Consider the following 26,785-nt stretch of genomic DNA (forward strand, 5'->3'; position numbering starts at 1 on the left):
TATGTTTTATGGTCCATGCGCTGGTGCAGTGGAACTATAGGAAAACATTTTAGGAAAGCATACAGATATTTTCTGCATGGAATGAAGGTTCTGCGTCACGGTTATTAGACTTTCCATTGTCTTCCACACTAAAGCAGTCTCCCTAAAGGCATTTCATCACGCAGTCCGTTTTGAAAGATATTTAAAATGAACAACAAACAAGAACAATGAAAAATTCTGGGGGGGAAAAAATGTTTTATTTCACACGGGTGGGTGGGGCAGGGGGGATTGACAACCCACTAATACAGTAGTGTTTCTCCCTGAACATAATCAACAGAGCTCCATCTCCTGGAAGATCACAGCACCTGCACTGTGGACCAATCATTTCTAGTGCACACGACTCGGATTAGGATTTCAGAAACATCTAGACATTGAAGCATTTCAACGGTGGAAGTGATTTATTCTTTATTCATTTTTTTTCCATCCACCTAGCTCAGATAAAAGTCAGCCAGCCGTGCAGGAGTCACACCACTGTGTTTCGGATGGACCCGATCCCCTCGATCTGACACTCCAAGACGTCTCTTTTCAGTAACTCGGCATGGCTCAGATCGTTACAAAGCAATACTACTCTCTCAAATAGTTACATGAATTACGTGAAGGCTAAATCTGAACGATAATTAAGCTTGCGATTTTACGCACAAGACACAGCAGGGGGGAGAAAATTTACTTCAAATACTAGTCATGTTAGTGATGTAATTAAAACTGATTCGGGGGGGGTGTACTGAAATAATCAGCACTCACTGCATTTTGATGCGACTTAATTAGAATTGATTCATTTCTAATATTCGTTATGTATCACCGTACTTTTAAGAGCGTGGTCGTTATGTGCATTTCGGATTTCAGTGAACAGAACTATTAAAAACTACAATTCCCAGCTGAACAGCACGAGCTCTTTTGTGAAGGCTTTGTGAAGTGATCGTGGTTGCACCCCACGAAGGCTTACAGAGAACCCTGAAGGATCCCCTTCCGTAGAGGTCTAAAATAACGCACCGAGTCTTGAACAAGTAATCCTTTTCCCCTGCCATTTTCTCTCTTATTAGGTCCCACCGACCAGCCACCAGCCAGGGAGGGTGAAGGAGGACACGCGCTTCCTCCGAGACACGTGAAGCCAGCCGAGCGCATCTTTCCGAACTGCAAATCATGTAAGCTCACAGATGCCCGCAATGAAAAATCCCCCGTGCTTGTTATCAGATGCGTTTAATTTACAAACGCACAAACCGCACATTACTTGCAAACGCACACACCGAACACACAGCGCTAGGTTTAAGTTTGCTACTACAGAATGCTATGTTGATGTTTTCGTACTTGAACTTCGCAGGTGTTTATACAGAATCTCACCAGTTGCGATGGCGGTTTTAACAGCACAAAGAAACTTGGAAAGGAAAAGTGTCCACTTCATGTTTGGAATGGATCTATAAACGGTTGCCGTGGGCGTTTCCTCTTCAAGGTGCACTACGTAGGCTTCGGAGCGGATTTCAGAAGAGCAAAATGGTCTATCTGGGGGCGGAGCTGTGAGTCATCCGCATGTGTGTGGGTGTTGGTTGTGCATTGTTTTGGCTGGTCTGTAAGCTTGTGTTCCATCTTTAGTTCTCCGTTTACACCTTAGTTTATTAATCGTGGCTTATCGAAGGTTATCCAGCCTGTTTTCAGAAGGCAGATAATGTCACGTCGGTCTAGAAATAAATGCTTAAAAGTAGAAACATTATCTGCCAGTAGAACATGCTTTTATAATAGAACATATGTGGTTCTTCTCCAAACTGTTGCCGCACAGTTGGAAGCACACAACTGTATAGGACGTCTCTGTGTGCTGTAGGGTTATCATTTCCCTTCAGTGGAACCGAGAGGCTCAAACCTGTTCCAGTATGACGGTGCACCTGTTCACAAAGCGAGCTCCATGAAGACATGCTTTATGAAGGTTGGACTGGAAGAACTCGAGTGTCCTGGACAGAGCCCTGACCTCAACCCCACTGAACACCTCCGGGATGAACTGGAACGCCGACTGCAATCCAGACGTCCTCGCCTAACATCACTCACTAATGCACTTGTAACTGCGTGATCACAAACACCCCCCCCCCCCAGCCACGCTCCGAAATCCAGTGAAAAGCCTTCCCAGAAGAGTGGAGGTTGGGGGGGGGAGTTGGGGGACGACTCTAAATCTGGATTGGGATGTTCAAAAAGAACATACGGGTATGATGGTCAGGTGTCCACATACATTTGGCCACATAGTGTAGATAAATTTGAACTATATTCAAGATCTTTTCACTTAAAAAATGTCAGGGTCTAAACAAACTGAAATGCTCCGAGGCACATCAGTACTTTAATAGCAGTAATGTGGCATAATTTTAATTGGATTTTTAAGCGACACTGGGCTGTGCCTCAAGCGTGGTTTACAGTTGGCAGACGCTCTTATCCAGAGTGTTACCGGTCTTGCCAAAAGGCCCAGCGGTGGCAGGTTGGCAGTGACCTCATGCCCCGATCAGTAATTCACTCTCTTAACCACTGAGCCACCGCTTCCTATTTGTTAATCAGTTAAAATGAGTGGAGCACAGGATCGAACCCTGATGCATACCACAACAAACTCGCCAACTTTGATTATTCCTCAGCAGATGTTTTGTCTGTGATGAAAATCGCACACCGTAAAATAATTAATTGGTCGAGAGTCGTGATGCGATCACATATCTGTGCAGACATCCCATGGAGGATCAAAGCTCCTCACAAGGAAAATGTGTAACTGGTGTTAATAAGGTCTATAATTATACGTGAAGACCATTTTATAAGTCTTTGTTAAAATAGTTGTCCGTTAAAATGTCACCGTTGCCTTTCGTTTATGTCTGCAAGCCGCGTGTGATGATAGAGCTTCCGGTTTTTATTACGTCTACCACTTTTCCAAATAGAAAACTATTTCAGCTACTTTTCATAAACACTTGTGGCTTTTCAAGTGCTAGCTTTATGAGTAGAGATAAAACATGCTAATTGAACACATTCTTTAGTCATGTGCTCAAAATATAACTCTTGGGGCCTCACCGAAAATAATTTGCGCTTCACTGTTGTGTAAATTACGTTCCTAATGACTTGCGATTGATGTCAAAGTCATTTCGCAACAAGAAAATATCCGTTGCAAATGAAACATGCCACACGGTGGCTGCCTGCCACTCGAGCGAGCGTGTGCCAAGTCTCCACGGTGCTGAACGACAGCCAATGTTAAGAGCATCTAATTGGGGGAAATTAGTAGCGTGATGAAGGTTTGAATTTAATCACAGAGGAGGGACAGAACAGAAGCTGCTGTTCTCCCTTCAGGCTACGCTGCTGCATACCAATCTACTGTTAGAGACGAGAGAAGCAATCACGCTTTAGAATCCATCCACTATGCACTAGTACCAGTCTCGCAACGTGTTCGGTTTAGCTCTTCACTTTGTGTCCAACGCTGCAATTATTTCTCAATTTATCAGTGCTGTGCCAATTTATCTGTAATGCACATGTAGGATTAAAACACACCAGAGTTAAATTATCAAGTGTGCAAGATAACAAAGCTGCGCAGTACCTGTCGATAACCCATTAATCAAGCGGTAGTTTAAAACATTTCTACTGAATGAAAACCTAACACACACACACTGCTGCACTTTATTATGAAAATGTACTGCATTTTTAAAAACAAAAGTAAATATTAATATATTATATTAAAGTAAATAAAAGATACACATCCAAATCGAACCAAAAAGTAACACCCCAAATAACACAAAAAAAAAGACGTCCAAAATGAATCAAATAGCATAACAAAATTTGTCAGTGATAGTTTTTAATTTCGCCTCTAGAGGCCGCTCTCGTACTCGTACCGTATAACGACAAGAACAATTCGCAAAGCGGGTTTTCAGTGCCGATCAATCGGTCGACCTTTAATATAAAGCATGTTTTCCCATTTGGAGGCACTGCAACTTGAACCGATAGGAATATTTTATGGTTTTCGTGAAAGTACAATATTAGTATATGTAGCTTTGTGTGTGTGTTCATTTTTAAACAGTAGGTGTGCTGCTCCATGTAATAAATTAACACTACTGTGATCAGTGAATTTATAATCCCAAATACTGCATTATAGCAGTCTGCATAACGTCTGAATACCGTATTTTCTGAATTATTAAAAATCCCCCCCCCACCCCACACACACATTTGCAGGCGTTGACTTCTACTTGTAGGGACCTGTTTATTTTGGTTTTAGCCAAGCAGGTGTCTGATGGGTCATGTTTTAGAAGCAGTACAAAGAACTAATCAACTTTAGCACTCAGGTGTAGTCATGAGGTTTGTTTTGATGCCACATTTTATTCAAAAGCTAATTAATTAGAATTTCATGCAAAACATTACTTTTTTTTCGTGGGGAGGGGGGGTTTGTTGGCTTAAAAGAAATTAGCACTAAGGTGTGTTCAAATGTTGGTTATAAAAGGAACACTTCAGCCGGCAGGATGAAGATGCTAAGAGAAGAGCGAGTGTAATTAACTTCTGTTCATGTAGATGAGCATTTGAAATCTGAACTTGGACCCAAATTAATGAGAAACATAAGCACATGATTATGATTAACACATCGGTGTAAACACCAACACACTGTAAACACTCGTGGAACACTGCAAGGCCACGGACCTTAAAATCAACACGTTTTCGATGTGGCGCGTTAACGATGACGCCTAACCGAAAAGCTTTCTGACTTCGTATTAATTTTGAAGAATGTGCTGTACTTTGTTTCTCCTCTCTCCAAAAGTAATCTCAAAGGATACGTCTGTACAGATGTTCCTGCCTCAGTGGGAGATAACTCCGGAGCTGTTTTCTGACTCATTTCTGTAATCGCTTAGTTCCGCACGCTTTGGAACGTCATCAAACGCCAGACGTGATCAATGACTTTCTAAACCAGTCATCACCAAGGGCACCTCTTAATGTTACCGAGGATTTCGGCTCACCGAAACTTATCACACCCGTCTTTTATGTATATTTACTCAGGGGATTAAATAAGCCATGGTGTTTCTCTATCACCGTGACCAGGTCATATTAGTCTTTTAGAGATTCACAGGATTGGAAAATGGAGAACAAACCTACGCAGTGTAAGAAACTGGAAACTGCCATGGAGTGTCTAAAGGAAGGCATATTTTCATTATCTTCTGATGTCTGGTTGTTTGGAGCTACACTCTGAGATCCTGACACGCTGTGACCATCATCAAAGTCCACCTGTGGTCAGAAACCATTCCCCACCTCGATCTCTTCATGTTTTTTAATAATAATAATTGTGGAGAGCATTTGTTGTATATTATGCTTGTGTATAATATCTACTGAATAGTGTAATAATTGTTCACAATTTGATGTACTTGCTGTAGAAATATGTCGAGATGACAGGGAGGAACGTACCAGGTCACTTAATTATAAAAAAAATTGATCACCCTGTTGGAGGAAAACGGGCACTGGCTGTGCCCTCGCCCTCAAGGACTGTCCAGAGGAGGTAGTGTGAAACATTCAAATCACCGAAGCCTACTCTACTTATCATCTAAACACTGTACTAATTTAATGTCTTGCGCTAAATGTAGGTGTACGTGCTGATGGAGCAGTGCTGGGACCTCACACCGCAGCAGCGTCCAACATTTGAGTCCCTGGCCAAGGCTTGGGAGGAAATATTTTAGTCCTAACTAGTTTCTTAATCAAAGTATGGACTTAATCGGGTTAAGAGTAGATGTTTTTTGTCCATGTAAACGCAGCTAATGTTAAGTTGAATTGACCCAGAATGTATTGAAATGAGACTGTTCATTCTAGTTAAGACAATTCTGTCTACAGTATACTGTACTGAGGTTCCAGTAGAAACATTTCTTTTTTTCCTATAACAGCATGCCTGGAAGTGTCGTGTTCTTTACTTCACTGTAGATTATTTTCATTTTGTTGCATTACATCATATCATTGTATGATAGAACAATTTAAACAGTAAATATATTAAGTGTGCTAAATATACACCAATTCAGTTCCGTATGGAGTTTCACAAAAAGTCTGAGCCCCTGAAAGTCACACAAACACAGTATTAAATAAATACTAAGTATTAAAAACTACTAAGATATAAAAACATTTCAATCCACTGGAAAGAGAAGGTACCTGTGTTGGCAGATGATGAAAATGTGAGAAGGTTTACTAAAACGTGAAGTCTCTTCATGTTGCCTGTGTGCTCGTAACACTGAGAAGCTCTACAAAAAAAAAAAAGATTTGTTTTTGCTTTTGGGGGTTTCCCCCCCCCCCCACCGCAAATGCGGAAGGTGCATCAGTGCTGCAATCCAGGATGGTCAAAATTCCCCAGGTTTAGTCACTAGTAATGTCTTAACACTGATAATGCTGAAAATATTATTCTTTATAATAACACTTCCTTTACCATATATGAAACACTGCCATTTCAGATGTGTTATGATGGACCGTGTAATTTTACTACAATGCCAACCAGACGCTAATGTCTATTATGATCTAAAATGGAATTTGGCCAGACAAACAGACAATCAGAGCAGCTTCTGTTCAGGTCTGACAGGTTTAGTGGCAGGATCAGGTTAAGATGTTAACTTTAAAATCCAACACAATGGGTTAAGCAGGTAGCACAAAGACATGGCACATATTCGTCATCGGAAGTGGATTCTGAATTATCACACTTTTTTTTTTTGCCCTCTAGCAGGTGCAGTGACAGTGTGGTTAGATGGGGCAGGACTCAACGTGTGTTTTGTTAACGAAAAATCCAAGAATCGTTGTCAAAGTCCGTAGGTCAGAAAAACAGAAAACGAAAAAAAGAGCAAGAGTCAAAAGCAGGAAACACAAAAGAAGTGAAATGTGAGATAAGACTTGGCAAAAAATTATAAACAAACTAATCCAAGGCTTAACAGAGAACAGGTGAACACCTTAGGGTAACCAACCAATAGCAGGACAGGATGGAGACAGGGCTAGAATAGAAACAAAAGGCAGAGAGATAGGGAAATTTGTAACAGGTTCATTGGATAATTAAGGGTTCTTAGCTTCCAAAGAAGGCTGAGGATCTGAGTGACTTTGACAAGGGCCAAATTGTGATGGTTAGACAACTGGGTCAGAGCATCTCCAAAGCGACAGGTCTTGTGGGGCGTTCCCGTTATGCAGTGGTTATTACCTACCAAAAGAGCTCCAAGGAAAGACAACCAGTGAACCGGTGCAAAAGTTAATGCTGGCTATGACAGAAAGGTGTCAGAACACACAGTGCGCGTAGCCAGAGACCAGTCAGAGTGCCCATGCTGACCCCTGTCCATCACCGAAAGCAACTACAATGGTCACGTGAGCATCAGAACTAGACCGTGGAGCAATGAAAGAGGAAGGCCTGGTCTGATGATTCACGTTTTCTTTTATATAATGTTGACAGTCATATGTGCGTCACTTACCTGAGGAAGCCATAGCACCAGGATGCACTATAGGAAGAAGACAGTATGATGCTCTGGACAGTATTCTGTTGAGAAAACGTGGGTCCTGGTATTCACGTGGATGTTACTTTGTTACTTCGTACCACCTACATAAACATTGCAGACAGAGTACATGTCACGGTTTCCCCTTTTAGCAGCGCGCTGGAGAGCATGTGGGCGCGTGCACGAGCACCTGCTTCTCGTTTGGTGACAATCGTGACATTGGACACGTGCATTTTTGTTGTGTTTCAGTTATGTCTCCTCCCTGTTCTGGCTGTTATTTCACATGTGTCTAGATTGGTGTCAGCCATCAGCAATTAACACGCTGATTATGTTTGCATATATACTGCCATCTCCCAGCACACGGCGCGGAATATTAAAATAGATTAGATACGATAGTTTACCTCAATCATAGTCATGGTGTTTATCCATGTTATGTTCCATGTTAGTTTAGTTCATTGCTGGTTTTTCTGCTCCCAGTTCCTAGTCATTGTTTATGTTTCGTTTCTCGACCCTGTTTTCCGTGACCTTGAGTCCTGCTTTGCCCCGTTTATGCTGGTTTGCCGATCGCCTGACCTTTTGCATGTTTTGGATTATGTTTATGGATTACAATTTGGATTTATCTACCTGTGTCCCTCTTCAATAAAACTGTTGAACTGCACAGGCATCCATCCCTATCTGCGTTACGTCTCGAGACGTGACAGCACAGCCCTTCATGGCAACAGTATTCCCTAATGGCAGTGATCTCTTAAAGCAGGATAATGTCCCCTGCCACACTGTTCAGGAACAGTTTGAGGAACATAATATTTTGTTTATTTTATTTATTTAAATTTTATTTAGTCATTTATTTTTATCTTCTTTTTGTTTTATTGGGTATGCACGAATGTATGTTCTAATCGGTACAAAAAACAAGTTTGGCTCCCGATTTGTTGATTCACTGAGCTATACAAAATAATCTCCGTAACTTTTTTCTCCTTTTATAAATGTGGTCGTCAGTGTACTGAAGTAAGTTTGTTTTTTTCCAATGTGCCATGTCTTTCAATAAAAAAAGAAGAGAATTGAGTGTGTTTTGTCTAAAATGTTCAACATTACTGGTTGTGACCTGGCTCTTGTTTGGCAGGTGGATGTCATCGTAGGGGCCCGTGATGGAGGAGGGGAACTTGCTGAAGATGATGGGCTCAGTGGGGATGGGGGCGCTCTGCTCCAGGCAGTGGTCTCTGTAGTTCATACCCACACACACCACCTTGTCCAGGCTCTGAAACGGAGAAGCAGCTATGGAGTTAGAATCATGCCATTAGAGATCTGAATGTAAAAACACTTAAGGGTGTACAAGTGAATATTCGTGAACCTACAGGAGAGAAATACACCAAGCCTGTACACACCTGTGTGAGCGAGTGCATGTCTTGTGTTGCTGATGGCCGATAGTCGTTGTTTTTTTTTTAAGTTAAAAAAAAATCAGATACATATCCTGATATACAATAATTATAAGGTCAAAAATTGAACAGACGTTAACAGGTTTAATTAATGAGGATTTTTTTTTTTTTACTGTCAAAAGCTGAATCATCAATATAAATAAACATAAAAACTACTTATGAGACTTAAGTCGTCGAGACTTTTAACCAGAAGCAGATTTTACACTTTGCTGTAAAATTTTCACCTGTTCGTCAACAAATCGCAAGTTGTAGGCTGCCAAAAGTTGTTTTACACAAATAACCCACTTCCTGTGAGCGATTGGCTCCCTCTAGTGGCTCACTGTGGGTTTAGAGACATTACCAGTGTTTTAAAAGCATGATTTCCACCAATGCCAAGAACATTTTGTTGGCCAGCTGATATTGATTACTGGAGGTAAATTTTAACAGATAATATTGATCTTTAGAAAACAGGACAATGTTTTATCATGTTTTAGTCATTTAGTTGTTCGTTATAGACCAAATTTAATCAGCTAAACTTGATCTAAACCTTAAGGACTGAATTCTCAGTTTTGGATATCAGCCAAAAGATTACATATAAGTGACTCCATGAAGTCTGCCCCACCTCTGAGCACACTCTATACCCTTCTCTCCCAGCTCCAAGAACTCTCTCATGGTGGACGGGACGGTCTGATCAAACGCCTTCAGGTCGACGACGCCGTTCGCACTCTCCACACCAACCCTCGCACTTCCCTCGGCTCCCCGTCGGCAGAACTGGACCAGGCGCATGCTGGCTGAGGTGAGGGTGCGTGTGCCTGAGCCTACAGAAAACACATGACCGAGTCTCCTCAAACTGAGCCACGAGCCTTACACCACTCTCGTCTCCTCTCTCTCTCTCTCACACACACAGGGGTGAAGGGTCAGAGAGAGAAACAAGAGGACATTAGGGTCAGAAAAAAACAGAGAAAGATTTGAGACTTAGAAGTGTATAAACGATGTTTTGGATAAATAATTCTGTCATATTATCAATTTTTTATTCTAATCTTTTGAGATACTGGATCTTTGATTTCCAAGAGCTGTAAGCCGTATTAATCAAGATTAAAACAAAAAGGCTTACAATATTTCTAATAATAATCCTTACGATTACAATATGGTTTCAACCCTTCGGGCTGGAATCACTACTCTTGGATGTTCACCTGTTTTTTTTGGGGTTTTTTTACTCCGTAGCAAATAAACAATCACAGATATGACAAAACATTTTTTGTTTAATCTATTAGACAGTAGATATGCCTTTGGGGTAGAACATGATTTGGGGACAATTTGGAAACACGGGATCTTCCTGATGAGTTCAGGAACACACATAGCCCACCCCAAACTAGTCTCTGAGCTGCTGGACGCAGTCCTACCTGTAAAGCTATTGCAGTATGCAAATGTAATGCACACACTAACAAATTAGACCGTTTCCCTAGGTCACGCCCGAGCGGACCATGCAGCGAAACAAAAGCAGGCGGCGACAATGACATCCTTAACAGCACTACTCTGTGTACTATCCTCTGAGAAAATAATCACTCCTTCTTCACAGCTTTTAAACCTCCAAGCATGAGCTACGGTGGAGGAAAAGGTTGTGTGGCGCAAAGCAGGCTGCACGGTTGTTGAAGGAGTTTGGCGATGCCCCCAGGGCTGTCCTTGTCTTCAAAGCTGACGCATGGCAGGGACCAGGCATCAAAAGATAGCTGCAATAACAAAGCATTGGTTTCTCTAATTACTCTAAAAATAAAAATAAAAATTGTGGTTTACGCACAACTCATAACGTGGGTTGAGGTTTGAAGGTAGAGAAGGCCGTGTCCCTATGTCCAAACAGGACTCGGACGCGGTAGCAAAGGCGTTGCTTAGAAAAGTAATTCCTAGATGGGGAATTCCCACAAAAAATCTCCAGTGATAATGGCACACCTTTTGTGAGCCATGCCCTTAAGCAGGTGGGTGAATATTTGGGTATTGACTTAAAGCAGCACAGTGCATATCATCCAGCTAGTGGTGGGGTGGTAGAGAGAGAAAATGGGACACTAAAAAACAGATTGAGCAAATGCTGTTCTGAAACAGGCTTAGGATGGGCTTAGACTCTTTGGGATAGTGTTTGGGAGATCTCCACACACAGGAATTGGACCTGTGACGGCTCCTCTTCCCGACGCTGCAGCATGTGATGTAATGTTAAATTACTGTGCAGCCCTGTCCTCTGCTCTGCACTCTATCCACAAGCAGGTAAAGGCAGCACTTCCAGCCCCAGCCACGGGTCCGCTGCATGATCTGAAGCCTGGAGAGAGTCGTGATCAAGGACTTCCACAGGACCAGGTGGAACAAGCCACGGTGGTCTGGGCCATTCCAGGTTCTCGTTGTCACTCATTCAGCAGTGAAAGTCAACCAGAAAGCCACATGTGTGCATGCGAGCCACTGAAGGAGAGTGCCAGAGCTGAGCAATGAGCTGAAGAAGACAGGACTTCAATAGGAGAACAAGACCATAATCAAGAGGCCTCTAGGAGGACCTACGTTCACGAGCAACGAACTGCATATACACACCCACACACACGTGACACACTGCACGCAAACACCCATTCTCACACCAGTTCCTTGTGGTTACACAACACAAGATACCAAGTGGTATCTAGTAACCTGCGAAATCACGGACATGTAGTTTTTGGAGGAAATGTTGATGACACGGAAACTGTACTCTTAGGAGGACTGAACTTCATTAGTGCGTACTATATAGCCACGTGACCAGGACAGAGGTTAGACGACGTGACTTTGCTACCTCACCTCTTACGCCCCAAAGCTCCCTGACCACAGACTACTGTTGCAGACTAGACACAAATCATTAGATGTCGACCTGCACATCCACTCATACATACAAACCTATTCCTAATCGTACACCCTTCTCCTGGTATAGGTGGTATCTGTTAGCAAGTTCGGTCACAGAAATAAACTCACAAATCACTGGGACCGTTCCCGACAACACTGGGGGTCCAGGGGTAGACCCTTAAGCTAGAACGATAAACCAAAGCGCGATATTGAAGTTTATTGGGTGGAAGACTTAATGACCAATCACGCCAATCACATCGTTGCAGCAGAAAGAGTGCATGAAGCACACACTTTTACCCAAATTTGGTATTTAGCTGATGCGTCAAATCTGTTTTACCGAGATGTGTCGAGTCTCACACGTAATCTTCGCCCATGGCCTTGATGGACTGCATGAACTGAGGCACTTCGTAGTCGACTACTTGCAGCAGCATGCCGTCGCCCACGCCGTCTCGGTACACCACGATGCGTGACTGCAAACATTTGTTGTATTTGAAGAAGGCCTTCAGCGCAGCTGAGGAAAAGAAATCAAAACAAAAAGGGATGTCTTAATACACTTCTTAACTGAAGCGACAATTCTAAAATTGCTCGCTTTTTGTACCACGTTCCATCAGACTGCAGTGTCAGGATTTAATCCTGAGAGTAAAGTCGGAATTCAAAGAGACTGCAGTGTAACGAGGTCATTTATGAGCATGATGTTCCTCGCAGAGTGCATTACATACCCTGCACACTTTGAAAACCACCTGAGAGAAGGACGGTACTCTGTCATCGTTACAGAGCAGCGGCAAATACGCAATCGTATTTATCCTTACGGTTGGTCGACAGGATCACAACCACCTTACACACATGATTTAAAGTGAGTGCTTGAGAACAAGAAGTAATGGTAATCTGCAGACTGAGGCTGTTAATCTTAAATATTCCTATCCCGTATGCTTAGACCCATAAAAGGATATACTGTGACAAAAATCACATAGCAGCAGTTGCACTATACTGCGTGCGTCACATCACAAAAGGTGAAAGGACTTTAACAAAGAAGATCAAACAGCAATATCCTTAAACACTCTCTTTTTTTAAAAAATAAAGTTTCATTTGACTTATTTATTAGAAGTGTCATGATACTAGCTTTTATTTTCCTTAATCGAAACCTTGAGTATCAGCTGATAACCATCTGATATTGTTTTCTTTAATATCTACAACGCTCATTATTTTAACTGAAGCACTCGGTTTACCATTAAACTTTCATACAAAAAAAAAACCATACGTAAAGTATGAATATAATAAATTCAATCCTAGCGAAAGAACAGTCAAGTCTCTTTTACATGCATCAGTTATATGATTTGATTTCTGTTTTCTCTGATAGCTGATCCACCGTTTTTTTGTTTTTTTTTTGCTGCCATCAGGTTCTGGATCAGTGCCATCTATATTATTTACCCATATTAATGTGGGGTTTTTTTCTTCTACCCCCTCTTTTATTTTATTTTTTAATCAAAGTCGTTTCAATCATATATTTCATATCACATTCAAGCAGTTATCTAAATCAGCCAATCATGTGCCAGCAGCACATTGCATAAAATCATGCAGGTACAGGTCAAGAGCTTGGTGATTGGTACCAAATGGGCTGGTTTGAGTATTTCAGAAATAAGGCGTTTCCATCCACACACAACTGTTGCTCACTCAATGCTTTTCGCACCATTCTTAGTAAACTCTACAGACTGTTCTGCGTGAAAAGCCCAGGAGATCAGCAATTTCTGAAATACTCAAACCAGCCCATCTGATACAAACAACCATGCCACAGTAAAGGTCACAGAGATCACAATTTTCACCCATTGTGATGCTTCGTGCTGCTGCCCCATGATTCAACAACTACATGAATCTGAGGGTGTTTCTAATAAAATGGACAGCGAGTGCATTACCTATTCATTCAAATAATGAATATAATGTTCGTTACATTACTAGTTACATGTATGGTTTTTCTAAGCAATACAATACATTTTCTATACCTTAACTCCTAAAAAGTACAGATGCTAAACTGAACATTTCAGCATAATAATATACACAAACAAATCTACAACAAACATCACGCTTGATTCTACCCAGTGTGCGAGACCCACCATCTGAACCTGTTGCTCCACGTTCTGCTGCAGAGCTCTCAGCAGAGCCTCCTGTCGATCATCGTACTCGATCCTGCATACAGGAAGAAAAAAAATGAAGTGGGGGAGGGGATAAAAATTGTTAATGCTGCAATTAAGACATGATCCTTGCTCAACATCGCTTTGGTTAAAATAAAAAACACTACGCACAGTAACAACGGCCTTCCGCTATGAATGAAAGAAAAGCTGTCAAGTTGCTCTTCATTTTAGCGCGTGCAGTTCGGAAAACACGTTTGTTTGCCGAGACCATTGAAACGTTTGTGCCTAGCTGATCAACTGCAGCTGAATACAGACAATATTAGAGCAAAGTTGTACTCGTACCACACATACACACAAACTCGACTCAGCAAGAGTGCGACACATGTCACGTACAGTTCTGTTTTCTCTGTGTGTTCTGTGGTCCCCCGGTCCCCCTTACTGCTCTCGCTCCCTGTAGGATCCTTGGTGCAGATGTCAACAAAGCGTTGGTCTCCACACTGATGTCTCAGTTTGCCCATGAAGTCGAGAACAGTCTCGCTGCGCAAAACCTTATGGCTCACGTCAACACAGCATGATGCCGGACTCGTACTGCAGGATGCTGGTCACAAAGCCAGGCCAGATGGACAACCTGCAATGAAAAAAAACAGAATACGGGTCAAATGCTTCATACGTCCACATACACTCGTTTAAAAATATATATCATCATCAGTTTTGCCCCAGTGTTATTCTGCAACAACTACTTATTCCTGTTACAATACCCATTGTACACCCTGTGTTAAACCTGCAGGAGTGGAACTCCTGTATACACACACACAAAGAGCAAGTACTTGTGCTGAGGGATGTTCAGGGGTCCCCGGGGTTGTAGTAATGACAGCCGATCTGCTGCATGTTTAGAATCTTCAGAATCCTGAAAACAGCAGCTGAAGTTGAACAACCGGGGTGAAGGAAATAATCAGCTAAATTTACTGCTTAATAGAAGTATCTCCTCATACCTCTCGAAGACAATGTTGTAGAACTGCAGGCATACGGGAGAGGATGGAGGCAGTTCGTTGGTCAGCGTGACCGTGATCTGGATTTTCTCTCCCTTGTTGCTCTCAGTCCACAGCACCATCTCCTAGCGCAGGGGTTCCCAAACTTTTCAGTGTAAGGCCCCCCCAAATGGCATTAACATTTGACTGAGGCCCCCCTTTTGCAAGATGTCTTTAAAACACATTAAAAATACAGACTTCTGAATATATCCCCCTTATATAACATGTCATAGTAATAAAAATAACGTTATAGTAGTGCGCACATGTATATATATATACACGTACATACATTTCATTCATATATAGGTATTTATTTAATTTTTACACCAAATGGTTGAGGCCCCCCGGGCGCCCCCCAAGAGTGTCGCGGCCCCCACTTTGAAAACCACTATCCTAGAGAAACACTACTATCGTTAGCTCTCTAAACAAGTAGAGATCTCAAAGTAACGCCACAGCATTTTCTCTATCCGCTTGACGTGTATTTGTGATTACCGTGGACAGTAATGAACATGTTTCCCTGTACCAAAAACAGCAAAAACCCCTTTGACCTAAAAATTTGTCTAGAATGTTAAAAGTCTTAGCATGAAAATGTCTAAGTCTGTTCTTATGTATGGTAACGTTAATGTGCCACAATATAACAAGTAGGCATGAGAAAACTTGTGCTTAATGTAAAATTGATATTAAGTGCAACCCATAGTAATTAAACATTATTTCATCCATTCATCTTCTATACTGCTTATCCTTTTCAGGGTCACGGGGGGAACCTGGAGCCTATCCCAGGGAGCATCGGGCACAAGGCGGGGTACACCCTGGACAGGGTGCCAATCCATCGCAGGGCACACTCACACACCCACTCATACACTACGGACACTTTAGACATGCCAATCAGCCTACCATGCATTTAAGTAGATCTAGTTATTGTTAAATAGAGAATTGATTTGAATATTTTCTTTTACTGTAACAACTTTCCTTCTTTGATAAACAATCTCTTGAAAGTTGAGATTCTATAAAAAGACAAACTGTTGTTTAATGTAGTTAGAAAAATAGACAACTTTTAATTAGATGAATTGTGCATCCTCACCGTGCCTGGAGCTCCAACCTCTTGGCCATGTGCTCTGCCACGGGATCTGGATTGTCCAGACATGATGTCTACTTAATTCCACCCAAACTATAAATGAATACAAGATATATATCTACAAATATATACACTAAAAAAACAACAACAATGAATACAAACTTGTCCCAATATGTGCAGATCAAACACTAAGCACCCACATACCGGGCACGTGCTCCACACCTGACTGCCTCATACCGAGCACGTGCTCCACACCTGACTGCCCCGTGCAGTGACTGTTAGCGCTTTTTCTTGTTAACAAAAACATTGTTTTTAAATAAATTAGTGTCGATTAAATAGTATTTTTTGCATAAAGAAGAGTTAAGCTCGTCTTGGGAATACATTAAGAAGATTGAATACAAAAAGTTTGCCCAATATTGTGTGTGTTAAGACAAAAAAAATACATTATGACCTTTAAACCTTTATGCTAATCATGATGGGGGCGAAAAAAACGATTAGACTAGGCGTTTACGACCAAAAGGGTTGTTTTTTTAACGTAATTCATATAATTTCCATACTCAAAGCACTTTTAATACTTGTTTTTCTGTACAAAACTTGAACAAAAATTTTCTTCGAGTATTGTAATTTAGAGTAGGACGCAACGGCTAATTATCTGACTAAAACTGGCTGGCATTTGCTCGTTACTTACTACAAACTAGTTAACTAGCATTAGTTTAAAAACAAGAACACAATTCTAAATATAACTATTAAAATAAACACCATATTTGGCTTAAACATCCTTACCGTGACTGTACACTCCTGACGAGCAGTTCAATTGAACCGTCCGCCTCGCGCTGTCCTCGTCACCAACATGTATCAATCCGCGCCACGTTTATCACGTTTATTTTAACATCTAAATTATATATATTATTTATAGTTCCTGTTTTTTATTCTTTGTTTTGGTCATTATTCCATATTATATGGACTGATATTTAAAAAACAAAAGTCAAATTTTTTTTCAACATAAAACAAGGTACTATTTTCACTGGAAGAATACAAGTTCAATTTGGGTAGTGCGATGAACATCGGCACTACTTTTTGCTCGTTGACCTCAATTACAAGATGGCGGACGGAGTTTCAATTCAAAATGGCGTCTGTTCACCAGACGACGCCCAAACACAGACAAATACAGTATAAACATTTGTTATTGTGAATATTCTGGGGGAAAAAATGTTCACTATTATCACGCTGACGTTAAGTGATCCTGTTGGGGAAAAAGGAGAAAAAGAAACGGGCTGTTATGGGAATTGTCTTAATGGCTTCCAGTACATGGTACTTTTCATCAGATTCTTGAAGTTTGGTGATGAGCTCCTATTATAATGTCTGTTTGGAGTTTCCCATGTTTTCCCCAGCAGTTATGGAGGAACTCTACTAATACTCTAATACTTTTTCTAATAATTTCCCATGATAAATGAATTAATCCAAAGCGCTTTACACTGTGTCTCATTCACCCATTCACACACACACACAGGATCTAAGATCCTCTAGACAATATATTTTTATCTCCATCAGAAGATGCAGTAGGCCTAATCACAGGCCAGATAGATGTCATCTAGTCCAGATACCTTCTTGCACCAGTGACTTATGGTGAGGAGGGAGGGGAGGAGGGAGGTGAGCTGCCTTAGTGCCTTAGGTGGCTTGCTCAGTTGGGATAAATTCACACCTTTAATATCTGTATACCATGTTGATATTTCTGTAAAGCTGCTGTGAGACAATGTCTATTGTAAAAAACGCTATACAAATAAAATTGAATTGAATTTAACTTAGTTGTTTTCGTTTAAACGAACAAACAAGTAAACAAATACATAATATTTTATATTAATTTAAAATCTGTTGCACTTTTATTCATATCATTATATTATTCAACTGTTGGTTAATGGTGCAAAAAAGGAATCCACAATGCAATTAATAATTCATCAGTTTAAATCTAATACATTTATTTTCTAGTATTTCCCCCCACAGAATTTTTATGTAAACATAAATATAAATAAAAGCTTCTCATTGTTGCCAGATTGAACAATCGAGTGCAATTTGAAACATGTTTATTTTTCTCTTCTGTGGATTTATACTGTAGCCTATTAGTTCATTAATAATGAATTTAGTCACAGTTTGCTATGATTTATTACTAAAATATTTAACTCTTGCTTAAAGGAGGAAAAAATTTTTAAATCCAGTAGGCAATGATGTCAATAATTAATACATTTAACCTGGATAAAACTATTTTGTTGTTTTTTTCCCCGCAGATATTGTACAGTTTTTTTTTTTTAATGTAAAATAAACTGGGGAGGTTTTTTGTGTGGATGAACAGTCTACTGCAGAGGATTGACACCAGACAGAAGAGACACCAGCAGAGCTCCTGGAACCCCTCTTCCTTGAATCACTTGAGCAAGATTTCCCGAATCAGGGAATGGCGAGCCACCCAAACAATTGCATGCAGAAGATTTGAACATCTCAATCAGGATACCCGCCTATGCAGCAGTACTGACACGACTTGTGGGTAGGATTTGAAACAGAAAGAACCCTTTTGTAAGAAAACCAGAAAACTGTAAATCCATTTATTTCATTTACAGTTTAATGTGACTCTGTAGTATACTTTAATCAATAGTTCGTAAGTAAAGCCGGCTACTTAACTGTACTTACCTTGTTCGCTGGTCTCAATCCATTTAGTTAGTTATCAATACACCTCCCTCTGAATCTAGTACTGGTCCTCTCTCTCTCTCTCTCTCTCTCTCTCTCTATATATATATGTGTGTGTGTGTGTGTGTGTGTGTGTGGTTAACTGGTATCAAGGCTTGTTACATTTTACTTAACACACATATGTACAGTATTCACATACGTACTAGAAAATAATGTATGGATGACTTTTTAATGAATTTAGGGACGGATGGGGGAAAATATGTTTTAGTTACATTTGTTTCTGACAGGAGTTGGAAGGATCTAGTCATCAGTTATTTAGTTAACAGCTGGATGCATGTTGTCTAATGACTTCTTACTGATAGGTGGCATCTTCGAGCTAACAAAGTACACCCTGAAGTTGTTGCTCTTTCTGAAATACGCCTTTTTCTTCTCAGGAAAATGAAGTTTAGCCAAAACCAAAACTAGCCAGACTGAGTACATTTTACACCCGGTTTACCTCAGGAGTCAGATTGAGTATACTGACAGGAAACCCCTTGAAAATGAAACCCAGCCCAAATAGTTATTTTCAAGTTCAAGTCCAAGTTCAAGTGGTTTTATTGTCATTTCAGCCATATACAGTTGATACTGTACACAGTGAAACGAAACAACGTTCCTCTAGGACCATGGTGCCTACATAAAACAACACACTAACCACACGAGACACAGAACTAATAAGATCCACAAACATTCTACATAAAGTGCACGTGCAGACGTGTGCTAACAACACAGGACAGTACAGTACTACTAAGACAGGACAATAGGTACAGTAAGTGACAGTGTAATGCCGAGCAGTACACAGTTTTAGTGAGGAAGTGTCCGATATAACAGGTAGTGCAAAAGATAGGTGCCAAGGAGTAACAATATAACGTAAAAATGGTATAAATGTAAACATAACATGCTATGACTGAGTATTTAGCAAATTAGCTTATACCAAATATGAACATAGCAGTTATAGTGGTAGCAGCCAGGTAAAGTGTAAATAAAGTGTTTATAGTGACAATAAATTAGATACTATATTTTTAGAATACAGTAGCAGCAAAAAATGCAACAGTGTCAATGCAGGAATGGGCAAATATTTCAGTGGGAGTTGGATGGTGTTCCGTTCAGTGTGTGTGTTAGTATTAATGTTAGTATGAGGTCAAGAGTGTGACCACCATTATGAGTAGACCCGATTACGTTCTGATCGACGCCGATTATGATTACGATCCGATTACGTTCTGATCGACTGAATCTAAGATGGACACAACCGCTGTTCTCAGAGGGTCTTCTGGGTTCTCAAAATGAATATTAAAATCACCAACGATTAATGCTTTATCTACAGAAACAGCCAGGTTTGAGATAAAGTCTGCAAATTCACTAAGGAATTCAGTATATGGTCCTGGGGGTCTGTAAATAATAATTAGAGGAATTGACTTATTTTTTCTGGCTACATAAGTTATACTGGTATAAAGAACTTCAAAAGAGTTCAATTTATGATTAGGTTTTTGTGTCACGCCTAGATTGTGACTATGGATGAGACCAACACCTCCTCCTCTACCAGTTAAACCAGGCTGATGTACAGAACTGGTGTGAGAATGGGTGTTTGCGTGCAGTGTGTCACGTGTGTGTGGGTGTGTATATGCAGTTCGTTGCTCGCGAGCGTAGGTCCTCCTAGAGACCTCTTGATTACGGTCTAGTTCTCCTATTGAAGTCCCGTCTTCTTCAGCTCATTGCTCAGCTCTGGCACTCTACTGCAGTGGCTCGCATGCACACATGTGGCTTTCTGGTTGACTCACACTGCTGAATGAGTGACAACGAGAACCTGGAATGGCCCAGACCACCGTGGCTTGTTCCACCTGGTCCTGTGGAAGTCCTTGATCACGACTCTCTCCAGGCTTCAGATCATGCAGCGGACCCGTGGCTGGGGCTGGAAGTGCTGCCTTTACCTGCTTGTGGATAGAGTGCAGAGCAGAGGACAGGGCTGCACAGTAATTTAACATTACATCACATGCTGCAGCGTCGGGAAGAGGAGCTGTCACAGGTCCAATTCCTGTGTGTGGAGATCTCCCAAACACTATCCCAAAGTCTAAGCCCATCCTAAGCCTGTTTCAGAACAGCATTTGCTCAATGTGTTTTTTAGTGTCCCATTTTCTCTCTCTACTGCCCCACCACTAGCTGGATGATATGCACAGTGCTGCTTTAAGTCAATACCCCAATATTCACCCACCTGCTTAAGGGCATGGCTCACAAAAGGTGTGCCATTATCACTGGAGATTTTTTGTGGGAATTACTTTTCTAAGCAACGCCTTTGCTACCACGTCTGAGTCCTCTTTGGACGTAGGGACACGGCCTTCTCTACCTTCAAACCTCAACCCACGTTATGAGTTGTGCGTAAACAACAGCGTAAACAACAAAAAATTTTTTTTTAGAGTAATTAGAGAAACCAGTGCTTTGTTATTGCGGCTATCATTCCCCTTTTTGACGCCTGGTCCCTGCCATGCATCAACTTTGAAGACAAGGACAGCCCTAGGGGCATCACCAAACTCTGTCAACAAACGTTCAGCCTGCTTTGCGCCACACAGCCTTTTCCTCCACCGTAGCTCGTGCTTGGAGGTTTAAAAGCTGTGAAGGAGTGATTATTTTCTCAGATGATAGTATACAGAGGTATGGGACTGTAGATGCAGCTGCTTGCTTTGCCGCTCGAGCATTTCCTAGGGAAACAGGATCTAATTTGTTAGTGTGTGCATCACATTTGCATACTGCAATAGCTTTGGGGAGCAGGACAGCACCAACAACTCTGAGACTAGCTTGTGGTGGGCTATGTGTGTTCCTGAGCTCATCAGGAAGTTCCTATGTTTCCAAATTGTCCCAAAATCATGTTCTACCCCAAAAGCATATGCGATATCGCGTAATCTCTAGATAAAGGTGATTACTGCAGTTCCCTTTTCATTGATTTATCAAAGGCGTTCGACACAGTGGACCATGAAATATTGCCGCATAGATTAGAGTGTTGGTCTATCGAATCATTTAAAAATGATTGAAGTAATCTCAGACAGACTATTCAGGTTAAGTAAAGGTTAAATAAATAAAATATAAAATTGCTCTTTCCACAGGTGATCGCTAATTCCCTGTGTTTCTTGTAATACTTGATTTAATCTCGCACCCATTCACTTTTTTAATCCTAGTATAATGTACTTCTCTAATCAAAGGAATAACACTTCTGTAAAGGTGTCTTCTACTCTCATGTTTAGTTAATCTGTCAAAGAGTTCTAGTCTGTTGTCTGCAAAAATACAACCCCAAGCGGCAAAGATTCATTCTTCTCCATTCCTGAATTCCTTTCTTAATATCCTGTTGGTGAATGAAAAAAAATCCTTTAGTCTAGAACTATTTGTGATGCACCCTAACCTAACATGTTAATATCCCATCTATGCTAACGAGTGATAATCCCAATTGTAGTGCGGTACCGTACTGATGGGGTTTGGGCGCTGTCAAGTATCATTTATAATTTGGACATCAGTCAGTGAACGACACACAGTAGGCTACTCAAAATTCTCACAAAATAAGATTATTATTTCCAATTCTTGCACCAAATGTAAGAAAATACAGATCTCTTTTCATTTATAGAAACTGAAATAATAAAAATAAACAGGTTCCCATACGGGGGATTAATAGATGAAACGATAAGGAAACAAGCCTCTGTTCATAAAAGAAAAAATGCACACACAAAAGGCAGTAAAAAAAAAACAAACAAAAACTAGTTAACCCCAAAATAATTCTTAACCAAAGCAAAAAAGTTGTTCCCTTTACATTGAATGTGTAGAATTACACAAAAGGAAATGTACACCTGATGTAGCTGTCTACTTGTGAGTACTTTCCCTTTTAATTGTCATGATGTCATTGGTCTGTGCAATTTCCTGTTTTGGCTCCTCCTCTTCCGTTTCATGTTGTAATTGAATGGGAGAGAGCATAGTGTGAGGGACACAACGCAGACTACAACCAGTTCCACTTGCTGCAGGTCCATATTTGGTGTAGCTGTGTGGATCTCATTTCGGCCTGGGTTTGTGACGTCACAGTCAGGCCTCGGATAGAGTTAAGGCACTCAGTGCCTGAGGAGAAAAACAAACAAACATTTTGGTGGTTAAATAACTTAGGATGCTCTGGCTGTACTGTATTGTTTGATGTTTACTTATTTATTTTTTTAAACTATCTTTATAATGGTATGTGTGATGGCGATGAGAACATAACATCAGATGGTGTACTAGCAGCTAGCTAGCTAATTTAGTTATGTTAATGATACGTATAAGAGGCAGGAGGATGTGAAAACTGCCCAAATTGTGTATTCATTCATGCAGTAGTAGCTGATTTATTTATTGATTGATTGATTGATTGATTTTATTTGTACCTCAGGGTAGCTAACATGCTAATCCTCGAGCAGAAATGCTAAAGCAGCCGCAGTTCCTCAAGCCATTAGCATCCAGGTCCCTCCGTGCTAATGAAGTGTCCTTGACTGCTTCGGTGTCAGGCTGCTTTCTCTCTGTTCTGATTCTTTTCCCCCATGAATGTCTGGCTAGAACTTTCTGGAACTTGGTATCCACTAGACATAACATGCCACCAAAGCAACAAATTACCAGTAGAGACCGACAGGGACCATTACAGTTTCCATTAAAACCAATACAATTCCCATTTTTACCATTACAAATTCTATGATGGTTTCTGTTGTGTTTGGGGGTTTTTTTTTCAGTAGGGAAATTCCTGTTTCCCTTTTGGGAATAAATCAGAGCAAAGTGTAACCAAATTAATGAACTAATATAAATTATGTGTATATATATATATATATATATATATATATATATATATATATATATATATATATATATATTCCAATTTGCATTCAGTCTCTCAATCTGGCAACACTGAGAAGCTGTGTTTTTTTTCTTTGTTTATTTTACATTTTTTTTTAAAAAAAGTGTACAATATCTGCGGGGAAAAAAATACTACAAAACACTTTTATTCGATATAAATGTATTAATTATTGACATCATTGCCTACTGGATTTCTTTTTTTTCCTCCTTTAAGCAACAGTTGAATATTTTAGTAATAAATCATAGCAAACTGTGACTAAATTCAATATTAATGTACTAATAGGCTACAGTATAAATCCTCAGAAGAGAGAAAAAAAACATGTTTCAAAATGCACTTGATTGTTCAATCTGGCAACAGTGAGAAGCTTTTGTTTATATTTATGTTTACATAAAAATTCTGTGGGGGAAATACTAGAAAATAAATGTATTAGATTTAAATTGATTGATGATTAATTGCATTGTGGATTCCTTTTTTTGCACCTTTAACCAACAGTTGAATAAAATAATGATATGAATAAAAGTGCAACAGATTTTAAATTAATATAAAATATTGTTTGTTTGTTTGTTTAAGCGAAAACAACTAATGGCAGCTCACCTCCCTCCTCCCCTCCCTCCTCACCATAAGTCAACGGTGCAAGAAGGTATCTGGACTAGATGACATCTATCTGGCCTGTGATTAGGCCTACTGCATCTTCTGATGGAGATGAAAAATATATTGTATTGTTTAATTTGCACAGGAGGAACTTGGATCACACTTTAATTTGACTCATGGGATGGATTAGAACATTACATCTAAAGAAAACGATGTTGCTAAAACTGTCTGGAATTCATCAGACCCCTGCTGAAAAAAAAGCATTAAAGATTTCCAGTGGTTTCTTAAAAAAAAAAAAAAAGTAAAAAGAGTAACTCTGTACATCATCTGCTTCTCGCAACACTCTAATCTCGCAAACTGCCATCTTTTATTGATCCTGCAAAATGACCTGCACCTGCTCGTGTAGACACAGCGGTAAATGGATAATAATTTTAACGCTACAAGGTGGGTTTTAATTCAAACTTCTTTATTAAATAATTCCTCACCAATCATAATCAAGAGTAGCAACTGTAAAATAAAAAAGTGTACAGATGATGAAGTGACCACTAGGTGGTGGCATTACACACCAGCAGAGAGATATCTGTGATTTTGCCAGCTAAAGTGTGAATTATGCATCACACAACTGATATTCCATGGAATTGATCAATCTTCTGGATAGAGAACCAGCATGCATATTAGGGCAGCGGGAGCTCAGTGTTTAAGGCACTGGGCTACTGAGCCAAAGGATGTGTGTTCAAATCCCAGCGCGGCACCCAGCACCAGGTCCTTGGGCTTCGATTGCTCGGCTGTATCCTGTCTCAGTTGTAAGTCACTTTGGATAAAATGAGGTAAACGCATGTGGGGTGTTTACTCTTAGTGCTTTCAGAACTGTGTACATAACAGAGCCATAAGCTGTGTATATAAAAAATGAAATCATATCATATGTGCAAGCCTGAGGTTTACAATTTGTGCTGTGGGTAATGCTGGAAACCAGTAGCCAAAGTAAAACTAGACCAGAGAGAAGTTCATTAGAGAGACGCCACTGAGGATCACATGCAAATTCAGATTAATACACCAGGTGTTCAGGGTTCTTCTTTAAAACTCTACTCTACCAGGATTCTTAAAGGTAACTCGTTTAAAATGATTATCTGATCCTCATCTCTAGTTAATGGCATCCGAATTAGTCAGGATGCATGGAACCAGCATCTCTACTAGGACTTGTCTGAAACGCTAAATAAATGAATGAGCAGAAGGAATAAACTATGGAGATATTTTGTGGGTTATGGAAAGCTGTGATTGAGCATTTTCTTGATTATGCGTTCATCATGGTTGTAACTTTTGTTTACTTCTCAGGTATGCCATAGAGTGTCTAAAGGAAGGCATATTTTCATTTTCTTCTGATGTCTGGTCGTTTGGAGTGACGCTCTATGAGATCCTGACACGCTGTGACCATCGTCAAAGTCCACCTGTGGTCAGAAACCATTCCCCACCTCGGTCTCCATGTTTTTTTAATAATAATAATAATTGTGTATACAATGTATATTTTTTATAATTGTGGAGAGCATTTGTTGTATATTATGCTTGTGTATAATATCTACTGAATAGTGTAATAATTGTTCACAATTTGATGTACTTGCTATAGAAATATGTCGAGATGATGGGGATGGTAACAAGTCATTTGATTTTGGTTAAATTAATCAGCCTCTTGGAGGAAAACCGGTGGCTGCTGTGCCCTCGAGACTGTCCAGAGGAGGTAGTGTGAGACATTCAAATCACAGAAGCCTACTCTGCTTATCATCCCAAACACTGTACTAATTTAATGTCTTGCGCTAAATGTAGGTGTACGTGCTGATGGAGCAGTGCTGGGACCTCACACCGGTGCAGCGTCCAACATTCGAGTCCCTGGAAGAGTCTTCGGAGGAAATTCGGCGTAAGTACGAGTAACCTGCTGTGCGGCTTGCTCGTTAACCATCACTGACCACTTTTACAAATATATACCACTTCCTGCTGATGTGACCCCGTTGGCTGCATTGTTTATTAAAACAGATGTTGCTTCACTTTTACAGTAACAAATCGATCCACTCTGCTCCTCAAGTGCTCTTTGTTGCTATGTTTGTGTTAAAGACTTATTAACTAAAGTAAGAAAAGCGATGGGACTTTATTTCTTGGTCTGATTAAGTGTATTGTAAATAGATGTGTTGTTGGAATTTTACAAGTGCAAGTTTCATTATTTCACTGCTCGGCCATGAACATATTCAGTATTTACAGAATGCATTTTCCTTCTGGTTTTATTACTTTGTTGTCCTTCCCCTTTCTTTCATTTTTTTTATTTATTAGAAATGAAATGACTAGCAAATGTAAACCAGAGTCAGTTCTGAAAGGGCTTAATCTGCACCTTACTAGTTAGGAACTTGTAAAAATGTTAAACTATCCATGCATATTTTTAAAAATTGTATTTATTTATTTATTTTTTTATTTATTTATTTTTTTTTTAAATGAAATGTGTAATTCTACCCTTAATACTCAAAGGACTCAAGCATTAAATAGAATGCCCAGAGATTCATTTTGATGAATGAGAATGTAATTTTAGATGGATGGATGGATGGATGAATCCAGGGCTGTGGCGTACGCCCCAACAATGGCTTTAATAAAAATGTGTGCTTCAAACCATTGAAAACTTCAAGTTGTTTCCAGTCATGTATCTTA

General features: G+C 40.2%; 2 protein-coding genes and 1 long non-coding RNA gene across 4 annotated transcripts; 1 reads left to right on the forward strand and 2 right to left on the reverse strand.

Moving 5' to 3' along the window:
- Nucleotides 1-3,069: 3,069 nt before the first annotated feature.
- Nucleotides 3,070-5,710, forward strand: LOC128607383 (uncharacterized). The gene is made up of 3 exons (XR_008385856.1): nucleotides 3,070-5,252; nucleotides 5,394-5,515; nucleotides 5,601-5,710. It is a non-coding gene; the product is annotated as an uncharacterized LOC128607383 (long non-coding RNA).
- A 202-nt stretch (nucleotides 5,711-5,912) lies between these two features.
- fahd2a (fumarylacetoacetate hydrolase domain containing 2A) lies at nucleotides 5,913-9,200 on the reverse strand. Its single transcript, XM_053624167.1, has 5 exons — nucleotides 9,118-9,200; nucleotides 8,843-8,871; nucleotides 8,563-8,715; nucleotides 6,154-6,242; nucleotides 5,913-6,059 (listed from the first exon to the last, which is right to left on the reverse strand). Exons 2-5 carry the CDS (start codon nucleotides 8,858-8,860, stop codon nucleotides 6,041-6,043), a joined length of 279 nt encoding a protein of 92 aa, XP_053480142.1. The 5' UTR covers nucleotides 8,861-8,871; nucleotides 9,118-9,200; the 3' UTR covers nucleotides 5,913-6,040.
- An 861-nt stretch (nucleotides 9,201-10,061) lies between these two features.
- On the reverse strand, nucleotides 10,062-14,962 carry piwil1 (piwi-like RNA-mediated gene silencing 1). 2 transcript variants are annotated; one of them, XR_008385855.1, is made up of 6 exons: nucleotides 14,841-14,962; nucleotides 14,676-14,755; nucleotides 14,242-14,476; nucleotides 13,831-13,903; nucleotides 12,060-12,233; nucleotides 10,062-10,602 (listed from the first exon to the last, which is right to left on the reverse strand). XR_008385855.1 is itself a non-coding variant. In XM_053624169.1 (5 exons), the coding sequence occupies exons 3-5, from the start codon at nucleotides 14,364-14,366 to the stop codon at nucleotides 12,491-12,493; spliced, it is 264 nt and encodes an 87-aa protein (XP_053480144.1). In that variant the 5' UTR covers nucleotides 14,367-14,476; nucleotides 14,676-14,755; nucleotides 14,841-14,962; the 3' UTR covers nucleotides 12,250-12,490. The 2 variants fall into 2 exon arrangements, 1 of the variants encoding a protein (XP_053480144.1); XM_053624169.1 differs by lacking the exons at nucleotides 10,062-10,602; nucleotides 12,060-12,233 and adding an exon at nucleotides 12,250-12,556.
- Between the last annotated feature and the right edge of the window lie 11,823 nt (nucleotides 14,963-26,785).

Source organism: Ictalurus furcatus, chromosome 5, assembly GCF_023375685.1.
Source record: "Ictalurus furcatus strain D&B chromosome 5, Billie_1.0, whole genome shotgun sequence".
In the NCBI taxonomy this organism is placed as follows: domain Eukaryota; kingdom Metazoa; phylum Chordata; class Actinopteri; order Siluriformes; family Ictaluridae; genus Ictalurus; species Ictalurus furcatus.

Excerpts from the sequence above, each read along its gene's own strand:
- piwil1 (XM_053624169.1), bottom strand. The coding sequence starts at position 14,366 with ATGGGCAAACTGAGACATCAGTGTGGAGACCAACGCTTTGTTGACATC. Across the intron at positions 13,904-14,241 it reads CACACAGAGAAAACAGAACT|GATCGAGTACGATGATCGAC; the intron begins GTACGTGACATG and ends TCCTGTATGCAG. Across the intron at positions 12,557-13,830 it reads TGGAGCAACAGGTTCAGATG|GTGGTTGTGATCCTGTCGAC; the intron begins GTGGGTCTCGCA and ends CATGTGTGTAAG.
- fahd2a (XM_053624167.1), bottom strand. Across the intron at positions 6,243-8,562 it reads ACCTGCCAAACAAGAGCCAG|AGCTTCTCAGTGTTACGAGC; the intron begins GTCACAACCAGT and ends TTTTTTTTGTAG.